The 15,616-nt window shown below is 37.8% G+C and overlaps 1 protein-coding gene across 1 annotated transcript in view; it reads right to left on the reverse strand.

Annotated features, from left to right (window-relative positions):
• Window positions 1–15,304, reverse strand: part of GFPT1 (glutamine--fructose-6-phosphate transaminase 1) — a 60,136-nt gene extending 44,832 nt beyond the window's left edge. The window contains exons 1-3 of the mRNA XM_045827943.1: window positions 15,100–15,304; window positions 4,357–4,464; window positions 2,361–2,468 (exon numbers count right to left, since the gene is read on the reverse strand). Of these exons, the coding sequence (XP_045683899.1) occupies window positions 2,361–2,468; window positions 4,357–4,464; window positions 15,100–15,106 (223 nt within the window). The 5' untranslated portion in view covers window positions 15,107–15,304. The remainder of the gene's footprint in view (window positions 1–2,360; window positions 2,469–4,356; window positions 4,465–15,099) is intronic.
• Window positions 15,305–15,616: the final 312 nt, after the last annotated feature.

Below are 15,616 nucleotides of genomic sequence, written 5' to 3' on the forward strand. Positions count from 1 at the left end.
TTGATGGCTCCATCAATAAATAGAGTCAATCATCAATGTATTCTTCCCTGGCTTACCTGTGTTCTGAATAATTAAGATGGCCTAATAAATGACCTCCAGAAAAGTAAAGAAAGCTGTTCATCACTAGTTAACAAACTAATTCAAGCAATAAAAGCATCTGACTACTTTTTTAGGCTAACTATAATTAAAGCAATATCTCCCTCCACACGGTGGCAAGCAACACTGGAGAAAGAGTCTTTAACAAGAGTCTGTAAATTGAATCCATGTCAAGTTCATGGTAATTATCAAACCTATTTATTTCACTGTTGTCATGTTCCAATGTACCCATGTTCCTTATTCATTAAGCTGATAGATCATTCACTTCCCCAACGGGTCAAGACATCTTTTCTATTCTCCTTAAGCCTCAATTCTACCTATAGGCCCTCAATTTCCACTTCACTCAGCTTTTCCTGTTCACCTCCTGTCTGGCTTAGCTTTTCTTTTATCTCTGACTCCTATAAAAGGCTAACTCATGACCTATGCCTCCACCTATCTGAGCTGTAATTCTTCAATAATTTCCTTCTTTGTATCTTCTATCTTCCCACCACCTTCATGCCCCAAGAGTTTTGCCCTCTTCATACTTTTTCTCAGATGTCATCGTTCTTCTTTTTATTTTAATAGTTCAAACATTTATATTTCCTATCAATGATAAAAACTCAAATACCTACATCCAGAGATAACAAATGTCAACATATAGTCATTTGTGCATTACATCTTTTTTAAGACATACAATGTAAAAAGTCTTTAATTTTTGTCGCTCCTCAGAACAGCAGCCCCCTCTGCCTTTGCCCTAAACTTCATGACCTTTACTGCCAACACCACCTAAAAACAATACCTACTTCTCTGTCGATTTCTTCACCTGCAAAATGAAGATGAGAATTGTACCTACTTCATGGGTTACAATGAGGAATAAATGAGTTAATACACAGGAAGCACTTACAAGAGCACCTGGGTCACAGAAAGCAATCAATAAAAGTTAGCTGATTATCAAAGTCAGAAACTACCAATAACCTCTTCCTCAACAAATCCAAAGGCCTCTTCTGAGAAGCCTTCCTTCTTTTTTGACTGGGAATAATATAAACATCACAAACATCCAAACAGCTACACTCAAAGTTAACAAAAGTTAACATCTAACCATTTGTGCTTCAGATCTTTGTTAAGATCTAAAATGTAAAAGATGTGCTTGATACCTCCCCTTTGTACCCTGCCCCTCCCATTTCTCCCCAGGGGACTCTCAAGTTGATGGAGAACCTTCTCTACTGTGCCTTCAAATTTCTATTTTGCTAATATACGTCCATAAATTATAGTATTCTTTATGGGCTTTTTTGAGGTAGCAAATATTTAATGACAATAATATTGTAAACACGGAAATGATAAAAGCTTTTTACCTTGTAGGACATTCATCTTTTTTGTCAATACATAGTGTTTGTGTTTTTTAAATGGTCCTACACCCCACATATCCTACTGAACATTAGGTTCGCAGTAATTCTCCAGGTTCCCACATGCAGAACCAGATCCAATGCACTCCTTCCAAAAGCTATATATGGTCATCACTATCATTACAACTTATTATCCCCATTCCCTTACTGGTAAACATAGAGGTTGTTTGTAAATTTTGCTGCAATGACTTCTTGTCATGGCTCCATGCCTTTAGTATTTCTTTCAGGTATATGCCTAAGAGTGGAAGTGCTTGGTCACAGGGTATGGGCATCTCCCATAGAGACATTGCCAGATTGCTCTTCAAAGTGATTATCAATTAAGAATTCACCAACAATGTCTGCCATCCCCTACTTCTCCACTGCTTCCTGACCCTGCATGAAAAGAGGAGGTATGTTTCAATGCTGACATTCAAAGATGGTGACTCTGGCCACAACCTGCCTTTCTGGCCTCCCATGCACATCTACCAAAAATAAAGATAAAAAGGACTATCTAACCTGAAACCTATATAATTTTATTAACCAATATCACCCCAATAATTTTTTTTAAAAAAGGACTATACCATTCTATCAACAAATTCATCTTCCCTATTTTTGTCCTATGAAAGGCACTTCCTCACAAATTTTGGCTACTTCACTTTAGAATACTGATCTTGTTCTGAACACAGACGACCTAACTAATTTCCTTCCCTAATAAATATGATCATTTTTGAAGCTCAGGTACATTTTAAAACCAGGACAGACAATAACAAAACTACTTTTCTTCCCTACCTTCAATTTTAAGAATCAATAAATGGGACCCAAATATGGGAAGAAAGATAATTTGATGAGAAAGGGAGAAGGAAGAGAAGGGGGAGGGGCATAAAATCAAACTAAGTACATTACTGTGAACTTCTTCATCCAGTGCTTTCACTTTCCCTTTCTTCTTAATGAGCTGGATCTTGCAGGCATTGGCTTCCCAATCTTTGTCATTCCCTCCATCCACTCCCACACCTGAATCATCAAAAGGTAAAAGAGCAAGATTAAAAACTGGCTATTACTTATGGTATGAGGAAAAACTTTAAAATATTTTTCATCTAATTAATTCATTTACTTATCAATTCAATATATACTGAACACCTATTATAAATCAAGAACCAAGATAGCTGCTACGGACAAAAATGAAAATAACCCAGTTCCTGTCCACAAATTTCTAATAGTGTATTGAGAAGACAAAAAAAAATAATTACATACAGTGTGGTTTTAGGTTATAATAAAAGTATTACAGGTTGTAATTGGAGTATAGTAGAGAAACAGAAGATGGGCACCCACCAAACAATTGGGATAAAGAAAGCATGTCAGAGAATACTCTCTTGAGATTCTACTTAAGATCCTAAGCAATCTGAACATTATTCTGAAGGTACTGGAAGGCAGAGTAATTTCAAGTAGAGAAATCACATGGCAAAAACGTTCAGAAAAATCTCTAGAAACAGTATAAGAGGATATAGATTGGAGCAACAGAAAGAAGAAACCAGCTCAGAAGTTACAGCGTTAACAAAGCACAACGGAAAGGGCCTTAATTAAACAGTGGGCATGAAGATAGATATGGGTGATATTGAGTAAAAATGACTGAATGTAACATGAGAAAGTGGGAGAAGTCTAGGATACCTCCTAGGCTCAACCAAAGGGACTTGGTAATCAAAGGCACACAGAAAGAACTGATTAGAGAGTGGGGTGAGAAAAGGAGCCCCCAAAGCAGAAAGAAAAGAAATAATCAGCATGTAAGGAATACAATGAGATATGCTGTCAGAGAATCTAAGGAAGAAGGGGAGAATTTTAAGAACAAAGTAGCAGCGAAATTGACTTTCCATTAACTGAGGAACATCATGGAAGACAAATGCCCATTTCAGCTGGCAATGCTAAATGTACAGAAGAGTTAACAGGGCAGGTCTGCCCCGTATCTTTCAAAATGTCGGCTCACGAAATTAGATCTTGGATTTCAGGAGGGTTCCTACCACCCTAATAAAAATAGCTCACTGCACCTAAACCGCTGGCACAACTATGTGGCTTATGCTGAACATCTGCCTCTCTTCTAGGAGTCTACAATTTTGGTATATTTTAGACAGAGAGTGTCTACGTGACCAGCCCCCAATGAAAGCCTTGGGCACTCACTTGCTAATGAGCTTCCTTGGTAGACAATATTTCACACATGTTGTCAAAATTTGCTGGGGAAGGTAAAAGCACCTATTGAGACTCCACTGGGAAAGAACCCTTAGAAGCTTGTGTCTGCTCTCCTCCAGACTTCACCCCATGTGCCTTTTCTCTTTGCTGATTTTGCTCTGTATTCTTTTGTTGTAATAAATCAGAGCCCTGAGTACAACTATATGCTGGATCCCTTCAGGAAATAATAAAATCTGAGGGTGGTCTTGGGGACCCCCAATACAGCTAAGGAAAGGAGCTAGAGTAGAACATAAAGTTGACAAAAAGACATTTTTATTTGCTTTGTAATTTATGTAAGGTAGAAGACTCTTAAGTTCATATGCTAAAATATCTGGAGAAAATTCAGTTTATAGTAAAGAAAAAAGATAATTTATAAGATAGGCCTTCAAGATCTTTGTTCTACCAACCATGTAAATGCTCCAGATGATTTATATGTTTATACAATAACATTCTTAACATAAGAAGATACCCATTAGAAGCAATACTCTACATAAAGGATAATACTATTGAAATTACATAAACAAAGCCTTTAAACATTCTAACAAGACAAATATTCTTCATATTTTAGATTTGCTCAAAACAAAACAAATACTACTAAAGAATCTAGTCACCTAATACAAAAACTTTTCTATTTTGATTCAAGAATCATGCAAACCCATAATATTTTTTTAAAAGGAAATACCAGCAGAATCATATCCTCTGTATTCCAGTCTCTGAAGGCCTTTGATTAGGGTCTCCAAGATTTCTCTTCTTGTTCGAGGAACATGGTAGTTTAAGTAAGCGAATATACCTGTAAATAAGCAAATATTTAATAGAAAATTCTGTCTAAAGAAAAATTAACATAATTATGATAAAATCTTCATTTGCATAATTATGTGTAAGATGTGCAAAATGGAAGCTTAGAGTCAGTCGTTAAAAGAGAAACAAATCTTCACTTCAAATTGTCTAAAGGCAGTGAAATTTTTTCAATAGGGGATTTCTCCTCTATTACAGGGCTAAAGCAAATATGTCAAAATAAATGTTTATTTTTTTCAAAGCAGCTTATAAGCTGGTCACTTACTGTCCATCACAGCTATTTTGTAAAGTGATATTTAATTTTTAAAAACTAACCAATCAACAAATTTGTGGCTTATGTTATAAATACTTAGCATTATATTTAAAGAAAAGCTTTCCCTGAAATAAGTATTTTAAGCTACATATGGGCCCTATACAACTAGACAGATGAAATAATTTTTCTTTTTCCTATGACCATGTTATCAATAACATTTAGGAATAAGTAACTTATAAATATCAATAATATGAAAAATACTACCTAAATAATCTAATAATAGGGGCACATATTAAAGTATATATACATAATCAATTTAAAAGAAAATGGCCTGAATCACTTGTTCACCAGGAATCATATAGCTAACAACAAATAACTGCATTACATGTTTACAACTCTTAAAAATTCCTAGAAAAACAGTAATTTTGAAAGACAAGACTAGAAATAAAACAATTAGTACATGTGAACTGAACCAGGCAAGCCAAGAGGTAGCAAATAGAACACAGGTAAATAATATTCACATTTTAGGAACAGCAGGATGGAAATTATCTGAAGCCTTCCATTATTATGCTTTGGCCAAGATAGAGAGAGCTGAAGACCAAAATATGAGAACACATAAATTCATTTATGTGTTGCTTATTTATGAAAGAATTTCCTTTTTTTTCATACTATACTGCCAATGAATCATAGGGGATTAAATGAATTCTGTGGAGTAGAACTCCAAAACAACTAGTCTTTATTTCTATTTGAAAAGATCTCTCTATTTCTATAAATATTAATAGTTTGGTCCTATTGAAGCATTTCGGCATACAAAAATACCAAATTGTTAATATCCTACAAAGCAGCCATAATACATGTATGCTGAGCACTATGATCAGTACAGCCCAATTTTTTTCAAAAAAAAAAAAAAAACTATCATGACCTTAAAAAGGAAATCCATGTTTTAAAACTAAATCCAAAATAACGTGAAACAAGTGGTTAAACTTCCCCCAAAAAGGAAGCATGAGACCTAGAACTTATAGAAATCCTGTACTTCATTCATATTAAAAAAAAACGTACAATTGTAAAGGTTTTGAAGTTACTATACAAGCATCTTATTTTTGCAACACCACAATCTTACATGACATCTGGCATTTTATTGTTACTACTGTTCCTTCATAAAATATCTATAATATGAACTAAACCAACAACCCAACTGTAAATCACACCTTTATGTGTTCTACATTTATTCCCCCATGAGTCACTGACCTTTGATAAAGACTAAACACAGAAAAGTGTCAGTCCCAAATAAGTATTTTTATTAGAACACTGAATGACAATACATAAACTACAAATCTTTTCCCAAAATATTACCTTAATATAAATGTGCTAAAGAATACTAATTCTCACTAGTCCACTCTCCGCCACTGTGACTAGCTAGCATTAGCTAAACAATCTGCTATAGGAAGACACAACCTAAGTCACCTGAAGATCATTAACTAATAAAACATATTACACTGTCAAGACTTGAGAGTGTAATACATGTCTGAGGTACTCTGGAAAGCCCTGAAGAGCTGCCAAACCCCAATAATTCAGCAGAACCATAGAAATTCACTACTAAATCATCTTACTTGTTTTCACCCATCTTTCTTAAGTGTATATATAGCTCACATTTAAATAAGTGTATGTATAGCTCACATTTACTTCAAAGTTTAACATTATAAGTATCTTGGATCTTTATTTAGAAGTTTGGTGATGTAACTGTGACCAGAAATATGTCATAGGAACTTAACTGTTGTTTGTATCAACTAGCCTGTGGTGAAACTGCTTTCGTTATCCATAGCTTCACTTACAGTCACAGTTTCCAGGAACCCATCAATGACACTGAGGATGTACAATCTAGTTAATAATTAAAAGCAAACTAACATACAAAATATGAAGACATTTTTCTATAAAATCATATTATTGCACCTAAGAAGATAATGTTCTAATGTCACCTAATACAATGTTCATATTCAAATATTCCATATTATCAGAAAAATGCCTTTTACAGCTGATTTGTTCCTTCTAGGATACAATAAAGGTATGAAGCTCACATCTGATTATGACTCATGAGTCTCTTTGAGTCCAGGATGGTCTCCCCTACTGCCTTGTTTCCCCCAAGACATGGACTGACAGGCTGTGGCCGATTTCCTTGTTAAATGTCTCCTGCTATGGCTGTGTCTAATTGTTTCTGCATACAAGGGGAGACCCAAACATCTCTGCAATTTATTTATTTAAAAAACTGTGTATATATTCTCACATGTTTAAACTTCAGTCACCTTCAAAGTTCTCTCCATTTGATGCAATACACCTATCAAGACTTTTTTCCCACTGCCAAAACAGTCTCTGAACTCCTCGATTTTGATGCCTTTTAGTGCTTCTGCCATTTTTTGTTTCACCTCTTACACACCGGCAAAATGTTTTCCTCTGAGGACTTTCTTCATCCAGAAAACAAACAAAAAAAAGTCACCTGAGGCAAGATCAGGTGAATAGGGAGGGTGGGACAAGGGGGTCATGCTGTTTTTGGTCAAAAACTACTGAACACTCAGTGCAGTGTGTGCAGGCATGTTATCATGAAATGTATTAAAAGTGTCTTCAAAAAAATTCACTGAAGCCGAAGGCAGCCACTCAACACCAGCTGGTGCATTGATGCCAAGGGGTTCCTAGAACACTCAGCTAGTGGGGAAAGCCTGTACTACAAGCAGTCCAACCTCTAAAAGATTACCCTGGGGTGTTTTTGGGTCCTCCCTGGTAGTGTAATCTAACCAGTTTCACTATTCCTTGTATTTTCTATAACTGAAAGATAGATTTAAGGGGCTTGATTGAATTAGGTTAAAAATTTGGGGCAAGAATTATTCACAAGTAGGTATGTGTTTCATATTGTTTGTGATCACCTACTAGTGATGTTAAGATTGATCATTGGTTTAAGATAGAGGCAAAGACAGTCACTTAGCCTGTGATATTCTGAAAGCACCTGCAAAATACTTTCTAGGGTTTTAGATATTGACAGCATTGATTTTAAGACATCCATATTTTCTTTCTCTGTAATCTACATAATAATGGTGCATTTCCCAATCAGTAGCACCTTAAATGAAATACAACATATCAAATTCCAATTCCAAACCTGCCCCTTTTTTTTGACATAGGTGGCACTAGTATTACCAATAATCATTACTATCATTTTTTTTTCACTATTGGAACAAAGAAAAGGAAAAGGGGAGGAATGGAGGAAGAAGTAGGAGCTATACTAAAAGGAAGAAAAGGATGCTACACATAGAGAAATTTTCTAAGATCAAAGTAATAGAGCTGGCAGAAGGAAAAAAGATTAACCTAATTCATACCTAGTTAAGAAAACAAAAGATAAAGATATTCAATCTGCCAATTTTACACACCAGCTCCTTTACAGCAGTTGTGGCCCAGGGCATCTACCTGTTGTGATGGGTGGGTTATCTGTATGTAATCTTGGGGTAGCTGAGAAAATATAATGGCAAATAACCAACCTCTTAGGCATACAGGGCATGTTTACAATGGAGGCATTCTTAAGTCAAAATAGTGCTAATGAGAGTAGAAATCACTATATTGATCCATTTTCTAGGTCTTTGACTTGTCTTATCAAACCTTCCAATGTACAATTCTACTTAGGGTAATCACAAAAGCATTAAAATCAACTCTCCGCAGCTCTTCAGTAATTGCTCCAATACCACATAAAGCAGCTGTATGGAGCATGAGATTTTCTACGCCCAAACCAACATGTGTGTCCAAAGTATAAGTTTTCTTATTAATGTAATATGCTTGGGATAAATATCTCCCTAACTGAAGCAGATGATTGCACCTACAGGCAACATTCTCAGAAAATGGCAACTTAAATTCAATGACAGGAAGGCACTTATGAGTATCTTGCTTAACAAAATATTCAGACACACCTGATTGAAAGCAATTTAGTTATAAGTAAAGCAAACCTTATTAAAATAAAGACTGAATGCAATTTAGCTGACTAATCAAATTATTAAAGTTCAACCAGTTGCCTGGTTGAATTTATGTCCTTATAAGAAATTTTACTTCTACATATTTTTTCTCTTGGCAACTTCAGTATCTTGAGATGCCAGACAACAGAATTCATCAGTGTTAAGTGTTTATATTTATTCTCTAAGTTTTTTACTTTGTGAATCAAAATCCATCTACAATGCCTCCTAAGTTTCATTAAACATTTTTTCCTAAAACATAAGTTTACAAATTCATCATGATTAAAAATTCAAATTATACAAAGGCTACAAAATTAATTGTGAAAATCTCCTCTTTCTACCTCCATATAAAGAAGATGACCAACATTAATTCAATACATACTGTCCCAGTCTTTCAGCTATGAATGTTTCTACATAAATGAACCTAAATGTATATGGTTTTAAAGGGCTTCTTTAAAACACATACATTTGCTGACATGATATATGTGCCTTGCACTCTTTTCTCTTTCTTAAGGTACTGAGACGATTCCATGTCAGTACAATACATTTACTATATTCTATTCCATAATAGTCCTATTTTACCTAACTATTTCCCTACTGAGGTTTTCCTAATTCTTTGAAATTATAAAGAATACTGCATTAAAATTATATATATCAAATAAATAGATGTCAGAAAACACAGTAAAAACTACTATAATTATGGAGGCACATTCCACAAGTAAGATTCCTTTAGAAGATGAAAGATTGTCAGATAAAATTTTCTACATTCCTAAAAGCAAAGTAAAAATTGTGTGGAATGACACAATGATGAATTTTAATTAGGTGTTTTCTAGATGTTTAAAATATGTTTCCTATTTACAAAACGCTGGTTCAAGTGCCCCCTATTTTGTTGTAAATAGATGTTGCCACTGGAAGGAGCCCCTCTTGCTCTCTTGCACATTTAACACTCTGGAATTCTCTTGCACATTTAACACTCTGGAATAACTGCTCTCTTGCACATTTAACACTCTGGAATTCAAAGCACCGTTTAAACCCTGACATCTCTAGTTATACTCTCCCTCACCGTCTAGGTAGAAGATGCCATCATCTAGGCAGGGACCCAAACAGTGCTTCTGCCTTTCTTGCCAAACAGTGCTTCCTCTACTCTAGGGAGAAGATGTCATCATCTTTCCTAAGAAAAAGAACGTACTTCCTGCTCACGAATCTTCAAATATTTCATCTCTCCCACTTCTCTCTGGTCAAGCACATCAAACCACAATTTTTCATTATCTTACCAAGCCAGCTCTTACTCCTGCATCCCTGAGCACTCTTACAATAAGGCCCATCCACCTATTTCAGGTCCACTTTCAAAACGGCCCTCCCTTCTGTCAACCAATCTGTTAATTCATAGATTGTCTAACTTTCCAACTTTCCCCCAGATATTTTTCTAAAGTCTAGAATCTAGACTACTTTCAAATCCTCATATCTCTCTTCCCAACTTCTTTCTCGTTTCTGGTGGATTCTCTCTTTTTAGAACTGAAGCTTTCAGAGTATAATACCCTGTACACCTTCTTGTCCCTTCTCACAAGCTCAAAACAGAGAAACACATTGTACATACTAACCCCCAAACCAGCCTCTCCTATTCATAACTGTTGGTAAGTGTGGAGAAGAGACTGTACTGTGAGATGACTGTCGTCTGTCCTGCAGGCTGGACCCAGAACAGAAAGGAAGTCGCTTTCCACAAACACCCCTTACAGACTGTCTGATCTTAATTGATGTTCTCTCTGACACAAATCAGCACCCTTCCCTTGCCTCATACTATGTGCTGGTGGGTCCTGGAACAGACTGTTGTCCTGACATGGTCAACATAATTTCCATTCCTGGCAGTATTCATGTACTAGTACCCGTGACTATTCCCCAACTTTTGCCCTACATAATTCTCTGGTGCCTGCCAAGTAGCATAGGGATCCATTTAGTCTTGCAGTTGCCCAAGACAGCCTCATGTGTAAGTTTCTCTTAATAAACTCTATTAATTAACAGATTGGGGTGCCCAGCCTCTTTCTTCAGTCTTTCCCAGGCCTCCACTTACAGAGGTAGATTTTCAGTCTCTGGTCTTTCCCCAGGTCTGTGTGTACTAACATTAAGTGATCCCTCAACTTTGTAAAGACAGAACTTTTTGAGAACACCAAAATATTTTAAGGGTCAAAATATTTTGAGGGCACAATAGTGGGTTGAATTTTTGTTATCCAACTTTTATTCAATTTATAGACAGTGCTTAGATTATGAATCTATCAGTGGATACACTGTAAAAACTTCACAGTCCATAGGTTAGGGACCACAGCTCCAGAACTCAGCTTTTCAACTCTGTCAGCAGCCCCCGGTTCCACAACACTCCCTCCTTTGTTGGTATACTTGCCCTCGCAAGCCCTCAAACTCAAGTCCTCCTGCTCCATGTACTCAACATCTCAATGACTTTATTATAGCTGAATGCAATTAACTTCCCTCTGCAGTATTAAACATAGGTGACCTTCTACTTTTATAGACTCTGTCCAAGGCAATACTACCTTGGAACTCTTAGGCCTCAGCCCACTGGTCTTTGATCTCTTTTCCTGGCACTTCTATTTCTTCTTTCAAATCCACTGACAGTAGTTCCCAATTTCTTTGTAACTCCATTGACTATTGAGTAACAAATTCCATCAATATCTTTCACAGTGCACCAGTTCTCTACCAACTAGCACTATTCCTCAACATAAAAGTCCTGCTCCATCATCTGGAATGTTCCTGGCCTAACCAGTCTCTGAATTTCTATTCATTCCATTCGAGGTCTGTAAGATACAAACAAGCACTGTGTATTATCACCCACACCTGTTTCACGTATATTCATTGTTTTCTCAAATCAGACAGATATTTCTTAAAGGCAATTCCCTGGTTTCAGTCATCTCTCCAAAGGGCAGAGTGCCAAATAAGCCAACACTCCTAACACTTTCTAGGTACCTGAAATGTACAGTCAGAAATTCCCAAACCAAAAAATAAGAACATGATTTTGAAGGATGCTAAAAAAGGATGAGGTGAAGGAAAGTTTCCATAATTAAAGGTTTAAGAAATACTGGTTACAGCAAGGGTGTCCAACCTGTGGCCAATGCGCCCGCATGTAGCCCAGGATGGCTGTGAATGTGGCCCAATACAAAATCGTAAATTTACTTAAAACATTATAAGATGTTTTTGTGATTACGTGTCACAATTATGTTTTAATGTGTGGCCCAAAACAACTCTTTTTCTTCCAGCGTGGTGCAGAGATGCCAAAAGGCTGGACACCCTGGTACAGGTTAACAGGTTTATTTGTAGATCCTCCTAGAACCTTTAATCTTGCTTAGTGTAAATCTCCAAAAGCAGAATTTCCCAAACTCTTTCCCACTTTTTACTGCTCATTACCAGAACCTATTGCCTCTCCCTTTCCAGGGAACCCAACTGAAGAAATGCTTATTAAGCAATTAATTATTTTCTTCCAACTATTTTATATCCAGTATGAGGATATGTTAATAGTACTGGTTTTAAGATTCATCCTAGCAGCAAGTCTCAGCATCCCTCAATTACTCCCAAAGCCATTAGACAATATAATTACAAAAAACTTTTTAAGGATTCATTGCAGGATACTTTTAAATTACAGTTAGTTCCCTCACTGCTTTTTTCATTTTAAAGACTTTTTATATATTTATTTTTAGACAGAGGGGAAGGGAGGGAGAAACAGAGGGAGAGAAACATCAATGTGTGGTTGCCTCTCTCGCACCCCCTACTGGGGACCTGGCCTGCAACCCAGGCATGTGCCCTGACTGGGAATCAAACTGGCAACCCTTTGATTCACAGGCCAGCACTCAATCCACTGAGACACACCTGCCAGGGCCCTTACTGCTTTTAAATATAACTTCATTCACAAAAATTGTATTTATATACACCATCATTTATTTTTAAAAAAACAGCAAAAACTGTTTAAAGATGTGGGTAGCTTGGATGACTTGACATTCTCACCAAGCCACAGGTAAAACAACTGAAAAAGAACAAACTGTATTCTAAAGAGCCAAGAGTAAGTGGAAGGTAAAATAAATTAGGTAAATAGACACTATTCTCTGGGAGATGCAAGCACAACACTTACAAGCACACTAAGGTTCCAAGAAGTCCTTCAATTAAAAAAAAAGCCAGCTCAACATTGTTTAATCTGTTGCCCCCCAAGTTTACTGGACCATGGAATATTTATTTTTCTGATTAATACTTACTAACATCCTATTTCAACATGGTCAACGTAACAGTTTTGTCAGTATATCATATTTTTAAAAAGCATATACAGGATTGTTAGCCCTCATGCTTACACTTCGACATGTTATAATGTTGAAACAATATAATCTTTTAGAAAAATATGAACTGGCAGCAGGTAATCAAAAGGTAAATCTCTAAATTTTCCCATCTGATCTCATTCCCCAATTTCTCTGCCTCAAAATTTTATTTCAATGATTAAGATATGGGAGGAAAATAAAGACAAACTCCTGTTTTAACAGTTAACCTTCATAATTTAAATTAGAGGGAATAAATGCCGGACCTTATTCCAGATTATGCAAAATTGTGGTCTGGGTTGGCTTAAAAGCAGGACCTCAAAAAATGCTTCAAATACTAGTTCTTTCTTTATTGTTTATAACCTGTTTCCTCAGCAATAAAACTGTGGAATGGGGATGTTGGCTAAGTGAAAACTCGTAACATCCAGTCTCCACCCTAAAAGTCTCATTCTACCCTGCATCTTTTCTAAACTACATCAATTTTTTCATAGTACTTTGACTTCCTTTTTCCTGGATCATGTTGAGGAAATGACCTGCAACCAGAAAGCCAGGTACTTAACTAGGTGCACACTTCATCATTCAGGAAAAGTTAATAACCAAATGAAGCACAATGAAGATTAACCAGTTTGCATAATCACTACTTCACAGCTCCAGGCTAAATTATGTGTTCTTGCAAAACCACTCTACTAATTAGACACATTAAAAGTACCTATATCTGATGCTCAAGTCCGCTCGACCCTAATAATTTCAGAAAGCAACTTACAGGTTTTCTAGTTTTGTTTTTTTAAACTACTCTTAAATTTAAACCTGCTCTTCCTTTTCTGAAGCTGAAAGTAACATAATGTTAAATACAGGAAAAATATACACTAATGAGAACGTGGCCACCTCCTGCTCAGTTATTGCAAAAGGCTACAAAGAATAAGTTTCCCAGATAGTTTCAATTCATGGCTTAGTTGAGCATAGTCCCACAAAGTGAAAGGTGGCGGGTTTGAGTCAGGGTCAGGGCATATGCCTGGGTTGCAGGCTGGTCTCCAACTGGGACTCATGCAAGAGGCAGTTTATTGTTGTTTCTCTCACACATCGATGTTTCTATCCCTCTCTTTTTCCCTCCCTTCCCCTCTCTAAAAATAAATAAATAGAATATAAAATTAATTTAAAGTAAATTACAATTGTTTTTTCCCCCTTCAGAGTAAGGTCAGTTGTAAATTTCAATAAGAAAGGTAAGGATACAATTTTTTATACTGACAGTGGCCAAGTTAATACCAATTTCAGTGCCTATCAGTCATTTCGGATATAATTCTGACAATTTCTTTTAGCTACATTAAAACAACTAAGTCTCGAAACATGGAATAAAAAGGTCCTAACAATGTTTTAACTGTTCCAAGCAAAACATTTGTGAAAGGTGCACTAACATTTTTCGTGTTTTAAATGGGTGCACATGCAAGTGATAATGTATGATCTATCGCCATGGTCACTTCTGGGTCTCTTCCACCAAGTTATTAATTAGTGATGGTTTCTGTTGAGACGGGGATGGCAGGAAGTAAGATCATGTGTAATGTCACTGTCATACCTCTGGTTATAGTTCTGTTTTCTGTTGGGTCTGACCGAACGACAGTAACTAAAAATAAATATTGTTTTAAAAGTAAATCCTAGGAGAATACAAATAAGTTCAAGAGACCTCGCCTGATGTTCCATGTTCCGCAGGTTGCCTCACTCACCTGGTGGACTCTTGGCGAAGACACCCTGTCCACACCTCAGTTCCCTCAGCCCTCTCCCCTATTCCAACACAAACATCTCTTCCCTCTTGGATCCCTTCTCCGCACCCAGCCTCCCCCTCTGCTCCCCTAGATCCTCTCTAGGGTCCGCCCTCCTCTCAGGTACCCTCTCAAGTCCACCACACCACACCCCCCCACACCGCCCCAGTTCGCAGAGGCCGGGCCGGCCCCAGCACCCGCGGCCACCTCAGGACGCCCCCCCCCCCCATTACTCTGACTTCGCACACTCCACAGTCCCCGCTCCCGCAGGCGCCTCAGGCCTGAGCAGCGCACCCCAGCACCGCCCCGCACACGCCCCCCACCCGCGGTCCTTACCACACATGATGCAGGAGGCTTGGTCCGCAAGGCGAGTGATGAAGGGCTGCGAGGTCGGACGTCCACAAGAGCCTGTGGAGCTATCGGCGGGCTTGGGAACAGAGCTGCAAATACGGACTCCCAAAGGTACGCGACCGTAGAGGTAAATGCTTTCTTGGCCTCCCAGACTCGCCAGCAACTGCCTCTTGGGCCGCCCCCCTCGCCTCGCACTGCGCAGCCGCCGCTGCCACCGTGCGCAGATCCCATTGGGTCGCAGCCACACCACTCACGCGCAGATCCCGCCTCCCGCCCAAAAACCCACGCAAGCTCTGCCCCGCTGGCAACGAGGACGTGGCAGCGGCGCGGTAGCATCCGCCAGAGGTTCCTGGAGCCGCCTAGCCCCTGGCGAGTAGCAGCAGGCCTGGCGCCACGGGGAAGAAAGAAACTTGGTTGCTGGCAGGGAATGAGGGTAAGATTAGGAGAAAGGAGGATGGAATTGTTAACAAAGCAAATAACGGACGCACACCTAGGGCAGTGC

The sequence above is a fragment of the Phyllostomus hastatus genome, unplaced genomic scaffold (genome assembly GCF_019186645.2).
Source record: "Phyllostomus hastatus isolate PE091 unplaced genomic scaffold, TTU_PhHast_1.1 phas_scaffold_78, whole genome shotgun sequence".
Classification (NCBI taxonomy): domain Eukaryota; kingdom Metazoa; phylum Chordata; class Mammalia; order Chiroptera; family Phyllostomidae; genus Phyllostomus; species Phyllostomus hastatus.